The sequence below is a fragment of the Talpa occidentalis genome, unplaced genomic scaffold, assembly GCF_014898055.3.
Source record: "Talpa occidentalis isolate TD23 unplaced genomic scaffold, MPIMG_talOcc4v2.1, whole genome shotgun sequence".
In the NCBI taxonomy this organism is placed as follows: domain Eukaryota; kingdom Metazoa; phylum Chordata; class Mammalia; order Eulipotyphla; family Talpidae; genus Talpa; species Talpa occidentalis.
Window position 1 is genome coordinate 68,116,464 of NW_026555331.1, and position 22,616 is coordinate 68,139,079.

The 22,616-nt window shown below is 39.5% G+C and overlaps 1 protein-coding gene across 1 annotated transcript in view; it reads left to right on the top strand.

Annotated features, from left to right (window-relative positions):
- The window catches only part of LOC119243697 (suppression of tumorigenicity 18 protein), a 97,456-nt gene extending 78,767 nt beyond the window's left edge, over positions 1–18,689 (top strand). Inside the window, exons 17-20 of the mRNA XM_037509662.2 lie at positions 2,281–2,369; positions 12,041–12,144; positions 14,011–14,154; positions 16,225–18,689. Coding sequence (XP_037365559.1) covers positions 2,281–2,369; positions 12,041–12,144; positions 14,011–14,154; positions 16,225–16,365 — 478 coding nt within the window. The 3' untranslated portion in view covers positions 16,366–18,689. The remainder of the gene's footprint in view (positions 1–2,280; positions 2,370–12,040; positions 12,145–14,010; positions 14,155–16,224) is intronic.
- Positions 18,690–22,616: the final 3,927 nt, after the last annotated feature.

The window sequence follows — 22,616 nt, forward strand, 5'->3', positions numbered from 1 at the left end:
AGGCAATAACTCATTAAAGCAAGAATGGCTTATCCTAGAACTGCATGTTCTAACCTATGATAGGCTTATATATTTTATGTATTTTGACCCTAAAATCCATGAGGTTGTTTAGTGCTTCTTCCAATTACTGAGAAACGTTAACATCTACTTGGGGTGCTCTCTGATGGAAGCACCACCACTTTACTTTAACAAGGCAGCAAGGATGTAATTAGAATTGCCTTGATTTACCTTAATAGAATTATAAATTTGGTCAAAAACATATAAGGGTGGCACAGGTGGTTGAGTGCAGCGCTGTGGGGCTGTCCTCAGCCTCTGCAGTGTGGGTTCTATCCTGGCTGGCCACGGAGCTACCCACATGGTGTGGCAGACCTCTCCTGTCTCTCCAACTGCTCCCCTCAGCAGTGTGTCTTGGTCAGTCTGCCTGTTCTGTTCCCCACTCTGTCTCTGGTGAATCCTTTCACCCTCACACACATCTGACCTGTACCCTGGTTCTTGTATGCATAAATAAATAAATCTTTAAAAACAAAACGATAACATATAAGGTACTTTTTGATTTTTGCCTTTGCAAAATGAAGTCCAAACCTCAACAGTGACTCCCCAGCCAGCCTGGTGAAGGAACTGGCCATCCTCTAAAGGGAAAGGACATCAAAAATACTTTCCCACACCATTTTTGAACAATTAGTGTTTGTTTTATATCCTGGAAGATAGAACTATATTTGAAGATACAAAACATCAAGTGGTGGTTTTGAAGCCAAAGACTCGGGTTCTAAGTTAGGAGGTTACAGAAACTTTAACTTTCCACGCAGCCCTGTTAACATCTGCCACTGAAAAAAGCAGATCCTTTAGGGAGTGAGTCAGAGAAGTTCTCATAAAGTACTAACAACCATTACCTTAGCAATGGACTTATTACAGGTCACTTTTAAAACCCAACTTACCAACTAAATAATAATCCTGTTCCTGACCATTTTCTGAGAGAACAACATGTGACATTAAACAAGACAGATTTGTACAAACTTTCCATAGAAGAAAAGATAATGAAGTTTACATCGGCCACATTGAATAATGAGAGGTTTCCAAAATAGAAAAGTCAGGTTCAAAGTTCAGTTAGTCTTTTTCATTATTTTCTTTTCCTGTATAAAATATTTTATACTTTATTAAATTCTGTCAAGCCACATAGCATCCTTTTTATTTATAATTACATATGTATTGCTTTTTATGTTTCATAAAATCTTCATATAGAATAAGTTAGAATTCTCAAAAAGTACATTCACTCAGCAATTATTAAAGGCATTGTCTCAGAAATAGTCTCACTTAGCCAGGTATATATAATCTTTGGATTGAAAGTGATTATTTCATACAAGTTATAACCAAATACCTGTTGAAAAAATATTTTACATGGCTGTGATAATTTTTAATTTCATTTAAGAATCCTATCTCTAAAATACAACAAATTATGAAGGAATTAATTGCTGTTTAGAACAACAAAACCATCTGATCATGTACTGTGGAAAACAAGTTTTGTTCACTGTTGTCATTATTATTTTGGTGCAACTGAAATAAAAGATGACATTAAAGGAAATAATCACTGCTGAAGAATGCAACTGTTAAAGGAAGGTTATAAATGCCACTCCAGGATAATAGACATCCCGGCAATGGTTGCGTCTGAATATACTTATGGCAATTCCTTTTATTCTTTCAGCTTAAGGAATTTGTTTATAATGAAAAGCAATGTTTCTAAAGTTAAAGAAAAAATTAGAATGTTTTCCATACCCAAACTGAAGTTGCTGAAGAAGGGTGTAGGGTGTTATTTTGGGCTTGCATTGAGTTATTCTGTGATGATCACACAGTAGTGCTATCAGTACAGGAAGAACTAGATTCAACTTGATGATTCGTGCAATCTTGACTCATTTGGGACAATTGTTATTCATAATATCTATGCACAGTTTCACATTTAGGGTAAATAATTACCACTGCTGTAAAAAGGCCCACTTATACATCAGAATAGTAGCATTTTCCTAAATTAATTAATTAAATGATAATGGAAGCAGACACTTGTATTTTGATTTAAGAAAAAAATATTTTACTTAATTTGAAGGTCTTTTTGCATTTGTTTTAACGATATTTATTTACTTGTTACTTTCTACAAAGAAACTACAGCTTATAATGCAACTAGTAGGCAGGCAAAGACTAAAAAATAGTGAATAGAAATTTTAGTTTTGTAAGAAATAACATGTTTCAATTATAATTTAATTTTTTACAGTATAATTTCTATTTTCACAGTTTATCTGGATGCCCTCTAAATGCACAAGCAATCAAAAAGGGCAAGGTCTCAGAAGAACTAATGACCATCAAACTCAAAGCAACTGGAGGTAAGAGGCGAGGCTGGAAGTGTCAGCCTGGGCCACCCCAGGGCCTGCGTATCCCAGACTCTATTTCATAGGTGACATGTAATTTTAATATGTGAGAAGGAAGATTTCCTCAAATTTGAATGAAAACTATACCTTTACCTAGGCACTAATTCGTCTCTGAATGTTTGGTAGAATTAATTTGTAAATCCATCAGGTCCTGGGCTTTTGTTTTTGGGGAGGTTTTTGATTATTATTTCAATTTCGCTGCTTGTAATTGGTCTGTTTAGGTGTTCTATTTCTTCTTTATGTAGCTTTGGGTGATTGTAGAGTTGTAGGAATTTGTCCATCTCCTCTAGATTGTTGAACTTGTTTCCATATAACTGTTCATAGTCGTTACTGATTATTCTTTTGATTTCTGCTATGTCCGTTGTGATTTCTCCTCTTTCATTTATGATCCTGTTTATTTGTGCTTTCTCCCTTTTTTCCATTGTGAGCCTGGCTAGGGGTTTGTCTATTTTATTGATTTTTTTTTTTTTTTTTTTAAAGATTTATTTTTATTTATTTATACAAGCACTGGGTACAGTCAGAAGCACGGGAGGGCGAGAGAATTCACCAGAGCCAGAGCGGGGAGCAGAGCAGGCAGAAGGACTGAAGTACACTGCTGAGGGGAGCAGCGGGCGGCAGGAGAGGTCTGCGCGCCATGTGGGACCCTCCTCCAGTGGCCGGGGAGCAGCCGGAGATCGAACCGGCACTGCAGAGGCTGCGGGCAGCTTCGCAACCCAGCGCTCAACCGCTGCGCCACCGGGGAGGCCCTATTTTATTGATTTTTTCGAAGAAACAGCTCTTGGTTTCATTGATCTTTTGGATTGTTTTTTCAGTTTCAATTTCATTTATTTATGCTTTGGTTTTTATTATTTCTTTTCTTCTACTGGTTTTGGGGTATTTTTTTGTTGTTCTTTTTCTAGATCTTTGAGCTTCGAGATTAGGTTGCTTCTTTGAGTTCTTTCTTGTTTCTTGATGTGAGTCTCTATTACTATATATTTTCCTCTTATTACTGCTTTTGCTGCATCCCATACATTTAGGAAATTGGTGTCCTCCTTGTCATTCAATTCAAAGAATTGTTTAATTTCTTCTTTGATCTCCCCATTAGTCCAGTGGTCTTCCAGCAGTGTGGTTTTCAATCTCCATGAAGTAGGAGAGTTCCTTGCCTTCTTTTTATGGTTTATTTCTAGTTTGATGCCTTCATGGTCGGAAAAGATGGTCGATATGATTTCAATCTTGGTGTATCTGTTGATGCTTGTCTTGTGTCCCAGTATGTGATCAATCCTGGAGAATGATCCATGTGTGCTTGAGAAAAATGTGTACTCCGTTTTTTGGGGGTTTAGTGTTCTATAGATGTCTGTTAAGCCCAAGTGCTCTAGATCCTTATTTAGAGCTTTAGTGTCTTTACTTATTTTTTGTCTCATTGATCTATCCATTGTTGATAGTGGTGTGTTGAAGTCTCCCACTACGTATGTGTTTTCTCTGATGTCTGTTTTCAGAGATGACAATAGTTGTCTGATATATTTTGGTGCTCCTTCATTGGGTGAATATATGTTAATGAGTGTTATTTCTTCTTGAAGAATTATCCCCTTGATCATAATGTAGTGACCGTTGGGGTCTCTTTTTATCTTTTTGAGTTTGAAATCTGTTTTACCTGACACAAGTATAGCTGTTCCTGCTTTCTTTTTTTGGTCCATTTGCTTGTAGGATTGTTTTCCATCCTTTAACTTTGAATCTATTTTTATCTTTGGTAGCTAAATGTGTTTCCTGGAGACAGCAAAAGGTTGGGTTTTGTTTCTTAATCCAGGCTGTGACTATGTGTCTTTTTATTGAAGAGTTTAATCCATTTACATTTAGAGTTAATATTGATATGTTAGTATCTGTATTTGCCATTGTGTTTGTCTTTCCTTGGATTTTATTTATTTATTATTTTAATAACTTTTTTTTTTGGCCTTCTTTCGTTGTTATTCGTCCCTCTGAGGTTCTGGCTTTAGGACTCCTTGTAGTAATTTTTGGAGTGGGGGTTTAGTCGTAATGAAATTCCAGAGTTTCTGTTTGTCTGGGAAGGTCCTTATTCTTTCTTCATAGAGGAAGGACAGCTTTGCGGGATAGAGTATTCTTGGTTGGCATCTGTTTTCTTGGAGTCTGTTGACTATGTCCCTCCGCTCTCTCCTTGCACGTAGTGGTTCATCAGAGAAGTCTGATGTCAGCCTGATTGGTTTTCCTTTGAATGTTATCTGTTTCTTCCCTCTTGTCAGCTTCATTATTTTTTCCTTATCCTGGATTCTTGGGTGCTTTACTATTATGTGTCTTGCTATATTTTTCCTTTCATCGTGGAAGTTTGGTGTTCTTCTTGCTTCTTGTATATCAATTTTCAGCTCCTTCTTCACGTTTGGGAAGTTCTCTTCAATTATCTCCTTGAATATTTTCTTTGTTCCTACATCTCTCTCCTCTCCTTCTGGGTTTCCTGTAACTCTTATATTTCCTTTCCTCATGGAGTCAGATAGTTCCTGAAGTCTTTCTTGGGTCTTTTTCCTTTGTACTTCTCTTTCCTTTTCTGTTTTGGTTCTTTTTATTTCTGTGTTTTCAAGAGTACTTATTCGTTCTTCCATTTCATCTATTCTGCTTTCATTGCTTTTCCCAGAGTTCTTTAGTGCCTTCATTAATTCTTTGATCTCCTGCATTTCTTTTACTTCCCTCTTTAGGGACTCAGTTTCATTCTTCTGATCGTTGATTATTTTTCCCTTATCATTGTTTTCTTTTATAACTTCTGTCAGTTTTTTAATCATGGCAATTTTAAATTCTCTTTCTGGAAGGCTCAGAAGTTCTTCCAAGTTGCTGTCATTGCAATCTGGGGGGTGGTTTTCTTTTTGTGGTGTGCTTTTTTCCTGAGGAGTTGTTAGGTTGCGTGTGGTTCTTCTATTCCCTCCTGTCTGTTTTCTAATTTGCCATATGTATTGGGACACTGTGTTGCTGGTACCGGCCGGCATCTTGGGTGAACTTCTCCGCTCCCCTCTGGCTCCTCTGAGAGCCATCTGCTGGTTTCAAGCAGTCTTTACTGAAGAAAGGTCCCTGTTCTAAAATGCCAATGAAAGGACACGCTCCCCTGCGCGCCTGCTCTGCCCCGGCGGTGGGTTCCCGCTCCCCATCTGGGCTGGGACTGCAGGCCAGAAGGGGCCTGGTGTGGGCGAATTTCCCAGCTCACCTCTGGCTCCTCCGGGAGCCTTCTGCTGGTTTCAAGCAGTCTTTACTGAAGAAATGTCCCTGTTCTAAAATGCCAATGAAAGGACACGCTCCCCTGCGCGCCTGCTCTGCCCCGGCGGTGGGTTCCCGCTCCCCATCTGGGCTGGGACTGCAGGCCAGAAGGGGCCTGGTGTGGGCGAATTTCCCAGCTCACCTCTGGCTCCTCCGGGAGCCTTCTGCTGGTTTCAAGCAGTCTTTACTGAAGAAATGTCCCTGTTCTAAAATGGCGATGTGGGACACACTCCTTGTGTGCCCGGTCTGCCCCGGCGGTGGGTTCCCACTCCCCCTCTGGGCTGAGACTGCAGGCCAGAAGGGGCCTGGCATGGGCAAACTTCCCAGCTCACCTCTGACTCCTCTGGGAGCCTTCTGCTGGTTTCAAGCAGCCTTTATTGAAGAAAGGTCTCTGTTCTAAAAAGGTGATGAAAGTACGTACTCCCCTGCACTCCCTGTCTGTCCCAGCCATGGGTACCCACTCCCCCTCTGTGCTCGGACGGCTGGCCAGAAGGGGCTTGGCGTGGGCGAACTTCCCAGCTCACCTCTGGCTCCTCCAGGAGCCTTCTGCCAGTTTCAAGCAGTCTTTACTGAAGAAAGGTCCTTATTCTAAAATGGCGATTTGGAGACAGGCACCCACTTCCACACGTCTGGTCTGCCTCAGCCGTGGGTGCCTGCTCCCACTCTGGGCTCGGACTGCTGGTCAGAAGGGGCCTGGCGTGGGCGAACTTCCCAGCTCACCACTGGCTCCTCCGGGAGCCTTCTGCTGGTTTCAAGCATCTTTACTGAAGAAAGGTCCCTGTTCTATGGAGTGTTGGTGATTTTTTTCCTGGTCACTAGGTGGTGCTAGAGATCTCTCCTGGTGTCCTTGGGGAGCTGTTTTTTTACACTGTGGGAAGGGTAACAGAGTGGGAGTGGTGGGGAAAGCCTCAACGGCTTTGAGGTGCTGTGTCTGCCTTGTGCTCCATCGTCGTGGGGAACCCACACCCCGAATTTCATGCCCCGGGTCTCAGTTCCAAATCCTCAGGTCCAGGACACAGGCTGTAGCTCAGTTCAGTGTCCGCAGAAATGGCGCCTTTTGCACCCTGCTCCTGTGTCCCAGCACCTGGTTTCTGATTACTCAGTGAGGGACATTCACCTCAGTGAGGGCCCCCACACATCTCCCAGCAAGCCTAGGTCACAGGCGCGGGGACCTGGGCAGCCGCGATCCGTGTTTGGTTTTCCGCACAAGCTTACTGACTGGCCTGGGGCTGTGTGTAGGTCTCCGGGAGTCTTTGCTCTTCTCTAATGGCGCCTGGAGCTGTTTGCTCATCTCCGTGGCAAATCCTGCAGGGTTCTCCACAGCTCCAGTTCATGGGGTGTGGTGGCTGAAATAGTTCCTTTCCACTCTCAGTCCCGCTTGATGCGTAGTTTGTTCTTGTTGGTTGTTTTAGGTTTTTTTTTTGTTTTTTCCTCCTTTCTGTTGGTCGGAGAGTGCCAACTTTGTGGTTGGGGGAGGGTAGCAGGGTTCTGAGCTTTCCTCCCTTCTAGTCCTCTTTTATGGCAACTTTCTTCTTCAGGTAGTATGCTGGAGTCGTCCGTTTATCTTCCATGTCCCAGTTCTCACTGGGACCTGCCTCTTTTCCTTCTTATTAACTTCTATTTAATGGGAGATCTTACTCGAAGTGTTTCCTCGCCGCCATGTTAATCCACCCCCCCCTTACTTTTAATAAGGATCTCCAAAGAGAAACTCAAGCAGTGATAGTCAATGAATAAAGACTGGCCGAACTTATTCCTCCTGTGTTCAAAGTGACAAATTTCTGCATGACTATTTGTATGTGTGTTCCTTGTGTAAGCTCTCTACCCAGTTTTAAGATACATGATTTCTGGCATCTATCTTTATATCTTTCAGTTTTGTTCTATACTTAAAATAATATTTCATGATGTATTTGAATAATTTAATATCTTATAGTATTACAAGTTATCGCTGTTTATAGCATTACAGTATTAATTTCCACATCTCTATTTTCCTACATATTTTTCTAGTGTCAATCCCTCATCAAAGGTAATATCTGGTTTCTGAGCTATATATTTGAATCTCCAATTCTTCTTTGATTCTTGAGTGCCCTCTCATCAGCATTCTCTCAAGCATGTTTTGTTTTCCAGCAAGAATCATTCAAAAACATCTGAGAAACGATGCCATACAATTATTTTGCTTTGGATATTTTATTTAATAGCATCTTTGGCATTTAACTGCTGTTATTTTATTTCTCTGAAAGCTTGCTCAATCTTTTTAATTTGTTTGTGATTTTTAAATAGAAGATGTATAATATCCAAGGGAGGAAAGCACTCTTGGGGTTCTTACCATTTCCCCTCTGAGGCTTCGCTACTGTCACATTTTATTTATAGTGATCCCTTGGGACCTCTCTTTATCTGTGGTCACTACTGAGAGCCACAGGCAGTCAGGGAGGGGAAAAAAATGCTGCATGTAGGGACAGGTCTGCAGCCTATATTTTTTCCAAAGTTCAGGTACTTAGTCAAAGCATTTTCTCCAGATTCTTTGATTGTTCCTTGGAAATACCCCCCACTCCTCAAATGCCCACTTGTTTGGTGAAGTTGGCACAGTTTAATATTTATTTATTTAACCTTATTTCAAGCAATACTTTTTTAAAAAGATGTATTTATGCATGCATACAAGAACTGGGCTACAGGGCAGGGGTGTAGGGGGTGAGAGGATTCACCAGAGAGAGTGGGGAGCAGAACAGGCAGATCTACTGAAATGCACTGCTGAGGGGAGCAGCAGGCGAAACAGGAGAGGTCTGCTGCGCCTTATGGGTAGCTCCCTGGCAGGCAGGAATCTAACTCATGCTGCAGAGGCTGCAAGTAGCATGATACCGTTGTATTTAACCCCTGTGCCACCAGGGAGGCCCTCGAACAATACTTAAAGGGTAGGAAGTACAAAGGTACCTTTAAAAAAAAGAAAACTATTTAAAATTAATTTGAAAAATGAGGCAGAGGCAAACAAGATGAGGACAAACCTGAGGATAACAAAAGGATTCTTCTCACAAGCATCCATAGCTTAGTAGGCAAAACTGAACTCCTGATTTTTGGCTGTAAACTGCTGTTGTCTTCCCCACCCCAGAATGTGACTTCAGTTACCCAGCTGCTCATGCAGAAACAAGCCATCACCCTCAATTCCTTCCATCTCTCATTCCCTTCTTCCAATCCATCACATTCTTTGCAAATTCTACCTTTAAGCTTATTTTGAATCCATTTTAATTAATTATTCTGTTATTTTTTGTGTGGGGCAAGGGCCTTCAGACCCAGCCAAGACTTCCAAATTTATCTTCTTCTGGTGCCTTCTTGGATTCTCCTTTAATCCATTCCTTATGGAAAAATCTGAGTCCTTCACCGACTCCCATTGCACATGGAATGAGCCAGGCTTCTTCTGAGGTGCCCCATGATCCACTGCATTCACTCGCTGCCATCTCACGTGCATTTCATGGCCCCAGGAGCAGACATTCCCACTCCTGCCCACCTGCGGGCCTCTGACCTTCCTGTATCCCTAAGAGGGCTGCTCTGCTCATTGCTCACTCTGGCTATGGCTGCCTTTTTCATTTCAGTAGAGTCTCAGATTAAGTAAAGGAAGTTTCTGTAGTGAGGGTCCTCCTAATAGCCTACTTGTTTTCTTCATAGCTTTTATATTTTGTGTTTCCTTTCTCATGGTCTGTGCCACCAGATACTGTGTAAGAAAATACTACTCTGTGCAGTAGATTTCTATCACAGAGACAGAGAAAAATAATATGTCAAAGAAATACAGCAACAGAAATGTTCATTTGCTCAAATCATAAAATTCTCAAGTATTGACAGCACTCAAAATGTTTGACTGAAAATCTCCCAAAAATTGTTGAAAATATTTTAATCTGGTTGTCTGAGAGAAGATCCCTCTAATAGTGCAGCAGTCAGAATACTATACAACTCTCCAGGAACAACTGGCCAGTGCAGTCGTTTCTGTGTCCCCTGAATACTATAGTGACATTTGTGTAGTCTGGGGTTCCTATTGTTTTCTTAGTAACTGTATCACACTTTTGACACATATGCAAATTGTTTTAAATACCAAAATACTTAAATTTTAGATGTTGGCTTGCTTTTCTTTTGATTGCATCTCAGACCCCAGTATTAGATCAGTTTTATGACACACTCTCTTCATTGGTCCATGCACACAGCCACTTTTATTTAGATAGTTGCTTACTAATAAGTCAATAAATACCTACAAAACAGCCACCTGTTCATATCATGCTGTGTATAAACTTCAGGATTATCTTGATTCTCTTAATGTTAGGTTAGAGCTGTTCATGTTGTTTTGGGTGGACATATGAATTATTTCCAGGTTGTACTTCTGTGAACCATTTGCTACATACCCCTCTACATGCCTCCTATTGCACTGGTGCAAATATTTGTGTTGGGTGTGTATCTATGAGGGGATGTGACATTCACTTTCAGTAGGTAATAAACTGTTTTCATGTAGTAATGCCAGGGAAGCATCAGGGACTAGCCCTTTTTCAAACCTACTGTCATCTTCACATCATGCTCTCATGAAATTGATCTTATTAAATATAAATGCAGAAGTTTACATTTATCCTCCTGTCATCTCTTTGGCTTAGATTAATCATTCTGGACTGCTAAGATTACTTTATTTATTTATTTTTTCATATGCTTTTTACATCATTCTTCACTTTTGTACAATGTGTGCTTTCTTATCTCGGTTATAGTCCACATGAAATTCCCACCACCCATTCACCCATGTGCCATCACCATAGTCCCTTGTGCTCTTCCCACCCCTGTTTTGATCCTGCTTCCTTCCCTGCCCCCTTACCCCCGTAGAGTGTCTCTGATCGACGGTTGCCCATTGATTTTGATATTTGCTTTATTATAATTGCTTTTTTTTTCCTGATCCCTTATTTGGATCTTCTACATTCCTCCTAAAAGATAAGATTACTTTAAATCCTGTTTCTAGCATTCTTAGTATTATCTACCAGTCCCAGTTTTTTAATTTTTAAAATGTATTCAGGGCCTCCGCAGTGGTGCAGTGAGTTGAGCACAATGCTGTGAAGCTGTCCACAGCCTCTGCAGCGCAGGTTCAATTCCTGGCCGGCCAGGGAGATAACCACGTGGCATGGCAGACCTCTCCTGCCTCGCCCACTACTCCCCTCAGCAGTGTTTTTTAGTCCATCTGCCTGTTCTTCTCCTGCTCTGTCTTTGTTGAATCCTTTCACCCTCCTGCACCTCTGGCCTAACCCCAGTTCTTGTATAAATAAATAAAAATATTAAAATGTATTCATATTCCTTCTATCAAATAATAATGAGAAAATGACTCCTGTTCATTGAGAACTTAGTATATGCTCAGCACTTTTTACTTATTCTCAGAACATAGATTTTTATCTTACTTTTCAGAAGAGGAAACTGAAGCATGCAGAAGCCCAGCATTCAAATTCCATAGTCCATGTTCCCTCTGTAGATTGCATTTGCTCCCACGACCCTATTAAGAACCCAAATTGTGTGTCCCTGGACTCTAGTCCACTTGCCAGCACCCTAGCTCTGTCTTTAATGATGATCAGTCCATAAGGTTCCTCTCACATGACAAATATATAATTGATTAGCATAATTCATATCTTAAATATTCTTGTAGTGTTGTATACAATGCATGGATTTTGAATTCAGTCCTAGCTCTGCCTCTTACTTTGGTTTTGGTTTTTGTTTTCAAGATTTATTTTATTTATTTATGCATACAAAAACTGGGGTATAGGCCAGAGGTGCAGGAGGTGAGAGGATTCCCCAGAGACAGAGTGGGGAGCAGAACAGGCAAATCTATTGAAATACACTGTTGAGAGAGCAACAGGCAAGACAGGAGAGGTCTGCTGCTCCATGTGGGTTAGCTCCCTGGTCGAGAATCAAACTGAGGCCATGGAGGTGATAGTGATGAAACTTAACCCCTAGGCCACTGGGGAGGCCCACACTGCCTCTTACTTTGGATTTGGGCAAGATATATAACATCCACCCACCCTTAGTGTGGTTTCTTTACTCTCTGTAAGGTTTAATGTCATCATGTGAGAAGATATATTGGAACATGCCCCATAGGGTGCAGTGAAGTTTAAATGAGAATACCTTTCGATGCTCAGCACCACCCCCCTGGAAAATAACAGATTTGTATTAAGTGGTGGCATTTTCTACTCCTTTATTCTTCCAAAGGAATTAAGTTTTAGAACTCACTCTTTCAGAGTTTTGGTTATGAATTTGGATAAATAGTAAACATTTTAAAGTCAATCTAATGTTCACTTAAAGGCACAAATTAATATAATGAATTCAATGTCAGATGATTCATATTTGTCACAGCCTAATATCTTTAGTTTGTACTAAGATATTCTGACTCTTTATAGGTATAGAGAGTGATGAAGAAATTAGGCATTTGGATGAAGAAATAAAGGAACTGAATGAATCCAACCTTAAAATTGAAGCAGATATGATGAAACTTCAGACGCAGGTAAAAAAAGAAGAGAGAGAAATAAAACATTGAAAATATTTTATAAAAAATGTTTTAAAACTATATTGATATCTTACAATGGATATACTGAGTATATACAATTATTATAAAGTATTGACTAGGTGGAGCACCGTGGACTACTATTGATTTGGTAGTTGTAAGTAAAGGTATTCATGTTTTACTTTGTCTGTATCAAAGACTTTGTAAGCAAGTAAGGTAGATCAAGTAAGGTGGAAAAATTATGATGAGAAGAAAGGAGATGATTTAGTTTCATTCAAAATTCAGTAAAAATGGAGCAAATTTTCAAATTTAACTTAGAACACCTCTGAATGTGTCAATGTTGTTAGAAACAGAGCTTTTTGAAGATTTTCCTGAATGGATTCTTTAGTGAAAAATCCAAACAATTTCTCAAGTCTGCAGTTTTCATATATCATGCCTGCCCCTTCCCCTGATGAAATGTATCCAAATGGATTGAAAAATTCAGCTCCAGGTTGTTTCAAACACTAATAATGACTCTCAACAAACAAATCAGAAGGAAAAGAAAGTGAAATAAAGTATAGGAAAAAGTGTCTTTTTTCCTTCTGTTGTCTCCTGAAAGGTATGATTCTTAGACCACATCATTTGAATCACAGAAATCCTCATTCACAGCAACTGAATATGGGGGATTTACTCCATCTGAAAGCAGTTTTGGTTTCCTTACCCATTGTGTTCACTGTCATAGTCTTCCTTAATAGTGATCAGGCTTACAGTAGCATGGAGCATTGGTCAGAACTCATAGGAGCTCCTCTTGAGGAACATTAGCAAAGACAACAGAGGCCTCTGCTCTCATGGAACATAAAGCCTAGAAGACAGAATCACACCATACAAAAAAGAATCATGTGATAAATTATATCATATGTGACATGGACTTGGGAGAAGCAACCAGATTTCAACATGAAACAGGATAGTCAGGCTAGGCCTCAGGAGGAAGGAAACATTTTGATGAAGACTTGAGGCATGACGGGAGTTAGCTAAACAAGTATGAGGGGAGAGTATGTCTAATAACAAAAACAGCAAGTGCAAAAACCCTAAATCTTGAGAATTTCCAAGATTTTGATAAATAAGATAGAAAGGGTAGCTTCAGGTAAGCAAGTTAAGGGGAGAGAAACCCCAAAGGAAACATGTAGACTATTTTAAAGACCTTGGTTTTATTCTGAATATCACAGTCATTATGGGTTGTCGAGCTCAAGGTGAAAACCATTACATTTGACTTACATTTTGACTTACATTTTAAGAGACTGGTTGGGTAGTTGTGTTGAAAATAGGCAAAGAAGAGGTTGTATTGAGCAAAGTCAGATGCAGGTATCCCCTACCATACCTCCCCTCAATGAGAAAGCAGTCACAGTCATGTTGGTGACTGGGCCCAGGGAGCAGCGGGGCAGGTGTGGGCAGTCTTTGCATCCTGGAATTTGGAAGGAGGAACCCAGTGGATTTGAAGTATGAGAAGAAGAGAGCCACTAGGGATACCTTGAAATCCCAAGCAATATTCAAGTTGCTTTCAGCTCGAATCAGAGGGCTATGTGTCAATGAACAGATTTGGGAAAACAGCAAAGGTTTGCTCCTAAACCATGTTGAACCTGAGATAACCACTGTATAGACATGTGAGATGCAAAATTTGCAAGTCAATGAAGAAGTTTGAGAAGAAGATATTGATTTGAGAATGTGATTCCAAAACAGAGCAAAATGATGAGGTTACAATTTTATGAAGAGAGATTACAGTGTATGCATTCCTTGGCATTTAATTCAACTGATACATTTTCCTTCAGAGAGGAACCTTTTGTACTTTCAAACTCTACTTCTCATATTTCCAAGTTATTTCCATTTTAGATCACATCAATGGAGAGCAACTTAAAGACAATAGAGGAGGAGAACAAACTTATAGAACAGAGCAATGAAAGTCTCCTGAAGGAGCTGGCGGGGCTGAGTCAAGCTCTCATTTCAAGCCTTGCTGATATCCAGCTGCCACAGATGGTAAGTCCAGGGCCAGAACTTGGTCTCTCCATTGCAGGAGTTTGCAATGTCCGTGCACAATCACCAACAGTGACATTACCAGTGACATTACCTAGCTCTGAGGGGACCCTTCAGCAGTCTGCAGAGGCACCAGGCTTCACTGCATCTGACTTACGATGACCTTCCTCACTGGGAACTTACAAAATCTGAGGCCCCTTCATTGCATCATCCACCCAACTTGAGAACTGTAAAAAAAAAAAAAAAAAAAAAGAACTGTTTTAAGCTTGGTGCTTCTTTCTACTAAATTTGAAGAACATACTTAAGTTCTCCACTTACAGAGTAAGAAACATCAAAGTGAGCATTGCATCCTTATTTCCAAAATTTAAACATATATTTGAGGTTCAGCAACTACTTAAAATTCATAAAAAATTAATTTCCTTGACATTTTTATAAGTAGAATGAACATATGGGAGAGGAGTTGCACTGTTGAATGTTTGTAATTTCCTCAGTGCTGCATATCAGAATATTTCTAAAGCTCTGAGTTTTAAATATAAAGAAGCAGAAATTTAATGAAGTATGTTTGGTTTGCTGAAAGCAATAAATCCCTCCATTGACCTAACTTCCAGCCTGAAACCATCATCTGAATCAATTCCAAATGTTACTCTTGACAAAAAAAAAATTTATAACAATGTAATAATAAGAAACAGAAAGGAAAAATATATTATTTGATAGCCAAAATTGATTATTGAGTATTATGGTGATACTACTTATTAACATTTGCCTTAACTCATACTTCAAATTTATATTCCTCAGTGTTTTTTCTTTGCCAGTGCCATAAAAATAACCATCACCATGCCAGATAACTTGCACCCTATCTAGTTATGTACAAGGTACTCTAGTAGTGAAGTTTAGGGGTGACACACTAAATGTGTCTTAAAGCACCAAAGACTGAGCATTGATACTCCCATTGTATTCTTGAGGAAAGCAGGCTCAGAGAGATTATGTAATTTGAGCAAGCTTGCAAAGCTAGATTAACCAGGGGGCCTGGCTGTGCTGTGTGTTCTCTATCTACTCTGCTGCTTGGGTCCTGGTCCTAGTACATGCTTTACCAAGAAACATGGCACAGCAAAGGCAGAAACCTAAAGGAAACAGAACCCTGATCAAACAAGTTAAACATGTAGATCAGTACTTTGCTGAGCACAACAAAGTAATCTTTGAATTTAGAAAGTCTACCTTCTAAATGGCAACAATGGCAAATAATATCGTTAGTAACTATAGCACTTACACCTTTTAAAAATCCTTTCTTCCAAGCATCTTGTGAAGTCAGGTATATGTCCTGTTTTCAAAAAGATGGGGAAATGGAGGTACCAAAAAATAGTTGAGCAGCATTTCCAGTGTGTTATTAATTTCCTTTCGTTTCTGCATGTAATTTCCACATATCGAGTGTCCACTCTCTCTGAAGTACCACATTAGGCAAAGGAGATACCCCAAAACACAAAAAGAACAAGGGATGAACAGATCCTGGCTCTGGGAATCTGATGTGCTACCCGAAAAAAAGAGATAGAGAAATAAAGATGTATATTACAATGAAGCTACGAGGGCAACATGGATAAAACAGTGTCTGCGGATGAAAGAGGGCAATTTTCCACCAGACAGCTGGTTAGTGAGGAACTTGCCCAAATCTTAAATTCCTTAAATTCCAGAATGGCTCTGCTAAAGGAACATTCTCCAACATTCGCCTTCTGCATACAGGAGGTCTATTTTGTGCTGGGCATGCTCTGTTGAAGCTGAGGCTACCTCTCAAGTCTGCAGTTTTGAGAGATCCAGCTTAGCAGCAAGACATCACCTATACGTGGCTCCAAATTGACCACAAAATACTGTACATTACTGTACATTAATTCTATTAATTGAGTAAAAGTGAGATGAATCCCAACACACATTCAATCTCTCTCCATCTCCCCAAACTCCAGCAGTCATGTGGATCCTGACCTTCCCTCCGGGACTCCTGCCTCACTGCTACTCTTGGATGTTACATGGTCCCCCTTTTCTTGGATCTCTGTGATTGGTTCAATGTGTTTTGTCTTCATTTAGGGGCCTATCAGTGAGCAGAATTTTGAAGCATATGTAAATACACTCACAGACATGTACAGCAATCTGGAACGGGACTATTCCCCAGAATGCAAAGCTCTGCTGGAAAGTATCAAACAAGCAGTGAAGGGCATCCATGTGTAGGATTCCAGTCCTGCCAGCAACAGAAATCACCACAGCAGTAAGAATAAATGGATCTGGTAGGAGCTCCTGTGCTGCTGGGGCATGTAGGTTGCCGTACTGCATTTACAATTGCAACATTGCACTAATCCCCCCTCCCCCCCAGCTAACATAAAAAGGAAAGAAAAACTATGATAGACTCTTTGGATTAAATTCCATGCAGTCAAATACTAGATCTTATTTATTTTCATACGTTTTTCTTTTATTTCTTCATTGCACTGTTTTGGTTTGGTTTGGTTTTGTAAAAATATGTAAAATAAATGTGACATTTTTATATTTTATTTATTTCTAATCAAAGAGTTTTTTATCTTTTAACTGCATTTTGAAGTCTGCCATATTTTTACAAGTGTGTTTATTAATTTATTTTCCAATAGAATTTAAATAGAAATGCTATTCTCAAATCCCGTATCTTGCTGGGTTTAAATGAGAAAACAAAAAAGTATAAAGGAAATTCTTGTCTAGGGACTATGCTATGGTCCAGTTTGGTTTTTATTGCACACTTCCTCTCTCCCTCCACTCCCCCTCCCCTGGCTTTTCTATTTATGAGGTGAGTGGCGTGAAAAGAATCAAAAGATAAATGGCGCCCCCTTGTGGGCAATGGCACTCAAAGAAGCACAGTATACTGGAAAACAGCCTGTTCAGAATTTGTTAGCAATAATTAAATATAGCAATCAGCAAAGTATTCAGCTTGGCTGTGCGGTTTTAGTTAATATGAATTATTTATTTGAAATGTTTTAAAGAAACATAAGCTTTTTAGTAATGCAGATTTGTCTGTTTGTTTTTCAAGTCATATCAGATAGTTGGCAACTCTTTTCCCAAGACTTGATGTGACCAGCCAGGCTTTCTTGCCATATGTTGGTACAACATACAAGTAAAAATATTGATGTAGATTTGTACTTATCAAATGCAAACACATCCAAATGGGAAATTTTGTAGATACCATACCCCCTGAAATAGCATTTATCTTACTGGGTTGACTGGAAAAGAATGGTAAATATAGAACACATGAAACAATTTTACTCCTCTCTGAGTAATTACTTTGAATACTACTGACATTGTCTCACCCTCTCTAGGCAACAAGACAACTTTCAATTTGATAAAAATCTTTCTATTATACTACAAGTGCAGATAAAGTATACACACCCACACACACCCACATAGACACTCACAAATCCCATACACTCACACACATGTGAAAATGAGCCCGCAATCTTGAATTTCTGGATGGATCAGAGTTTAGAAGTTGCTATAGTAAAGGCAATGTCTATTTCAGGGATTGTAAAGTAGTTCAGCATTGTTTCAAAAGTTTTTTTATATTTATTTTTTTTAAGAAAAAGGTATAGACAACCAGCTAAACTGCCTTTTTGGTGTGCACACACACCTCGTGTGCAATGTGCCTCCGTGTAAATGGACACTTGAACTTAGTGTGGGCTTAATTTTCTGTGTTATAACAAAAGTGTTTATTTTTTATTAGCCTCATGGGTATGTAGATTGAATATGAAGGCACTCACAGGTTTGATATATTCCTCTGTTATTATTATTACCTGCACAAATTAAAAGTAATATCCACAGAAATCCACTCTCATGACACTGTGGTCTTTGTTATGTACTAAGTGGGATTTATCTTTGGTTTGGGGTTCCTTTGGACCCTTGAATCTTAGTTTAGTGAAAATGAGGTGTCTCTTTTTAGGTAGGAATGGTGTTTATTTAAAAATCAATTTTAAATAAAGAGCTGCCATATGTGCTGTCTATTATAAATGGGACACCAAACAAAATTTTCTATTAAAGTTATGTAATTGCAAACATTTTGCTATACAGTACTTGATAGATGCATACAAATGAGTTCACTTATTACAAAGACAAAAGTTTAATTTGCTAAATATTTTAACAGGTTTGTTATATATTTTATTTAATTTAAAAGGAATCTCTTACCAACGTATGTATTTATTATATAATTTACTATGACTTCAGGTTAATTTATTTGTGTTTGCATAGTTTGAGCAGGATATTTTGTGAAGTTTGTTTGTATTTATTTGCTTCCTTTGTACTTGATGTGTTTTGTAATGTGCACTGAATTATTTTTCCTTTTGACTATGTTAATGATTGATACTGTAAATTGGGTCTTTTGTAAACAACAAAAAAGGCAATGATGTATGCATTTTTTTAATTTGAAGTAGTTTGTTTGTAAACTGTTTCCTCAAACAATTAATATTTCTTACATCAAAGCAACAAAATTGTGTTCAGTGCTGTACATTTGGTGTATGGTAGGAAATAAAAATTAATAATGAGTTTTACTGTGATCTTTCTCAAGCTTCTATATAGAAATAATCATTGCCATGCCATTAAAAGCACTGTCCCAGAAGGAGTTCTGCTGGCCGAGAGTACACCTGGCCCCTCTGCTGACATTCTCTGTTCAGCAGAGGCTTGATTTTTCACCTCGAGTGGACAGGATTTTTGGTTAGCTGACAAGTTATCGTAGCCCTTGGTTCATTGTACACCTGCCGAATAGCAGACGTCCATGATGTAAGGAAAGCCTTTGCTGTCTCTAGCAAAAATTGCGCCTGGATCTAAGATCAGTAAGATATAAATCCCACCTTCTTGATTCCAAAGCTGCTTCGGGTACTGAGTACACAGTAGTCCCCCCTTGTCCATGGTTTTGCTTTCAGTGGTTTAATTTATCCCTGGTCGGGCCTCACTGGTGGCGCGCAGTGGTTGAGCGCTGGGTTGCGAAGCTGCCGGTTCCATCCCCGGCTGCTCCCCGGACATCGGAGGAGGGTCCCACATGGTGCGCAGACCTCTCCTGCCGCCCGCTGCTCCCCTAAGCAGTGTACTTCGGTCCTTCTGCCTGCTCTGCTCCCCGCTCTGGCTCTGGTGAATCCTCTCACCCTCCCGCGCTTCTGACTGTACCCAGTGCTTGTATAAATAAATAAATAAATCTTAAAAAAAAAGAAAAAAAAATAATTTATCCCTGGTCAAGTGAGGTCCGAAAACATTGCATATTATAAAATATTTTGAGAGAGAGACAACATTCACAGAACTTCATCACTAATTTGTATGTAGAAGAAAAAACCTATAGTGGATATAGGCTTCATACTACTCAGTTTCAGGCATCCATTGGGAGGGTCTTACCTCTATATTCATACAAGTCAGTAGAATGCAAATTTAAAAATATTAATTCTTGACTACATATCTTTTGCTTGCATATATTTCCTATCTAACGTCAGTCAGCTTAATATTACTTTTCTGTTTCTACCCAGATTTACAGCTCTCGGACTGGCTGCCATTTATGCTCAATGTGGTGAAACCCATGTAATGCATATGGTGAGGCAAAATAGACTGAAGGGATGCTGGGGCCCCCAGAGAAAGGTAGGATTGCATTTAGCTAGATAGTCACACAACAGGGCTTGGTTTACATCAGTTAATGCACAGCTTAACTTTCTTTTACTCACCAACCGTATTTTTGCAAGATGTGCAAATGATCCATTCCATGGATCACAAGATGCAAACCTTCTCAGCCACGTTCTCAGCTTACCCTAAGCAGAGTATGTGCACCTTGCCCTGATTGGGACTTTTCATTAACGAGCAGAATCTGCATTCCCATCACCCAGCAGGTCAAAGGATGAGCACCAGTTCTGGTAAAACTAAGAGATGCTTCGTACGATCACCTATTCATACAGTAGATGTTCAATTAGAAGATTCATACCCGGCCCATTTTCTGACTTCCATGCAAATTCAGCCTCGTGGGAGACAATGAAATGAGTCACAGGTAGTATGACTGAAGTGGTCTGTGGAAACAGTGTAGAGGGTTGCCTTACTAGATCTGATTTCATGGCAAAAGTGCCAGTTATAGAACAGCTGAGCAAATTTGAGGAAAGGCATGACAGGCAGCAGGAACAGCCGGTGAAAAGGTATAGTGATGAGACAAATCATCAGCCAAGCCACATACAGGAATTAAAATATAAAACAGTTGGTGAAAAGTGACACAATAGGAGGCTACAAGCCCGAGTAACTGTAAGAGCGGGTCATATTATAGAAAATCATGCTAAAGAGTTCTAATTTCCACAAGTAGACTTTGGGGTGCCAAAGGAATATTTAAAACCAGAAAATGACATGATTGGATTCCCACTAGAGACAATTTATTCCAGCAATCCCAACAATTAATATTTCTTACATTAAGGCAACAAAATTGTGTTTATTGCTGTACCTCTGTTATATTGTGAGACATAAAAATTGGCAATGAGTCTTGCTGTGATTATTTTCAGGCTATCATACAGACATTGTTATTGCCAATCCTTGAGAGGTTCTGGAAACTTTAAGCACAGAACTGAAATACTTCTACTTGAAGCAATGACCTGAATAAGGAGAGGGGTGAACAAGTCTTTGTTTCCTCACTAGAAAATGTTTTTAAAATTAACTTTTGGGCTTCCCGGTTGCCGCAGTGGTTGAGTGCCACGCTGCGAGGCTATCCGCAGCCTGTGCAGCACCGGTTCAATTCCCCGACGGCCAGGGAGAAACCCACATGGTGGGGCACACCTCTCCTGCCTCGCCCGCTGCTCCCCTCAGCAGTGTCATCCATCCGTCTGCCTGTTCTGCTCCCCACTCTGTCTCCGGTGAATTTTCTCACCCTCCGGCACATCTGGCTTGTACCCCGGTTCTTGAATAAATAAATAAATCTTTAAAAAATAACTTTTTATAGTATATAAACATTTTATTATTTATGAAATTAATATTTTATACATCTATTCCTATAGTATGTCCATATTATCATGGTCTTGAATGGTACCCTACTATTTCCTGTTATTATTCATCAGATAACTACAAAGTAAACAGGTTAAATTGGTAAATAGTCACTTATATTCTCAGGTGCAATGATATATTGTATACTTCATCTCATGAAACCCTCTAATGTATTTATAGAGTAAATATCAGCAGGCCCAATTAAACTAATGAGGAAAACTATGCTCAGAAAAGTTAGTAACTTGCCCAAGACCATAAAACTAGGGAAAGATGTGTTGACCTCAAACAAAAGCAAATTGTTATTTTGACAAGAGAGGTTATTAGAAAGCAAAACAACAGAAGAGAAGGCAGGTCCATTAATGCATTCAAGGGGACTCTTACCTGCACTTTCCTGAATCTGACTAACCTTCCCTATGGGACCTCAGAAACCCTCCCCTCCCTTCCATGGGAGGAGGAAACATCGGGAGATGCTAGTCATGCTGGCTCCTGTACTTTGCTGATTTACACACATGTGTGGGCACGCTCTACTTTCCCAACCTCACTTACACAGAGTTCTAAATACTAATGTTCAAAGATGCAACTTTGATTCAACTGCAGATGTGTTTGATTGAAAAAACTAGTCCCTTTCCCCTAATCTTAAGATCTAGCCCAAGGGAACTGTCTACTAACCTGTCAAATGCTGTCTCACCTGGAATAAATAAAACAATTAGGTTAAATGAAGGCATATGGTAGCCCACTATTCTTAAATCTTCACATGATAACTATACTTGCCCACCCTCATTACTGAGTGCCTCGGAGCCCCTGAATTCATTCTTGTAGGTTTTGTGGTCAACTGTCATGAGAGTATTATAATTAGCATTATACTGGGAGAAATCCAAGGCTTCAAAAAAGAGTAAAGAATCAGCTTGATGTCCCAAAGTACCAAAGTCAGAATTCAACCCAGTTTTTACCCAGAGAGGTGATGCTGTCGCTTTGCCGGCCATCTTCCTAACCTGCCTCGAAATCATGGTCAATTTAAACACCACGCTCACTAAAGTGATTAAATTTCACATTTCAACCACATCATCATAATGTATTTTTCTTGTAAAGACATACGATAAAAATGTGACACCTTAATTTATTTGACAAATTGGAATGGAAGCTCTTGATACAGGCTATAATAACCTGCCCAAATAAGAAAAATGTAAATAACTCATTTTTATGGTTTTTCTTTTTAGGGAAAATAACATAATTATTTAGTTCTGTCATTAGTTGTTTTGTATATGATGGACAGTTTTGGATAAACCTCCAACAATTGCCAAAAAAGGGTACTTAGTACTGATCTTTACCACCTATTACATACCCAAAATCAAAAAAAGAACCCAAATGGTTCCCTGCTCTTGTTAACAGGAAAAAGGTTTGAAAATGGTCACCAGTTCAGAACCCCTCTCACAGGTTCTGGGTCCAGCCCTCCAACACCACAAGTACAAACAAAAGCA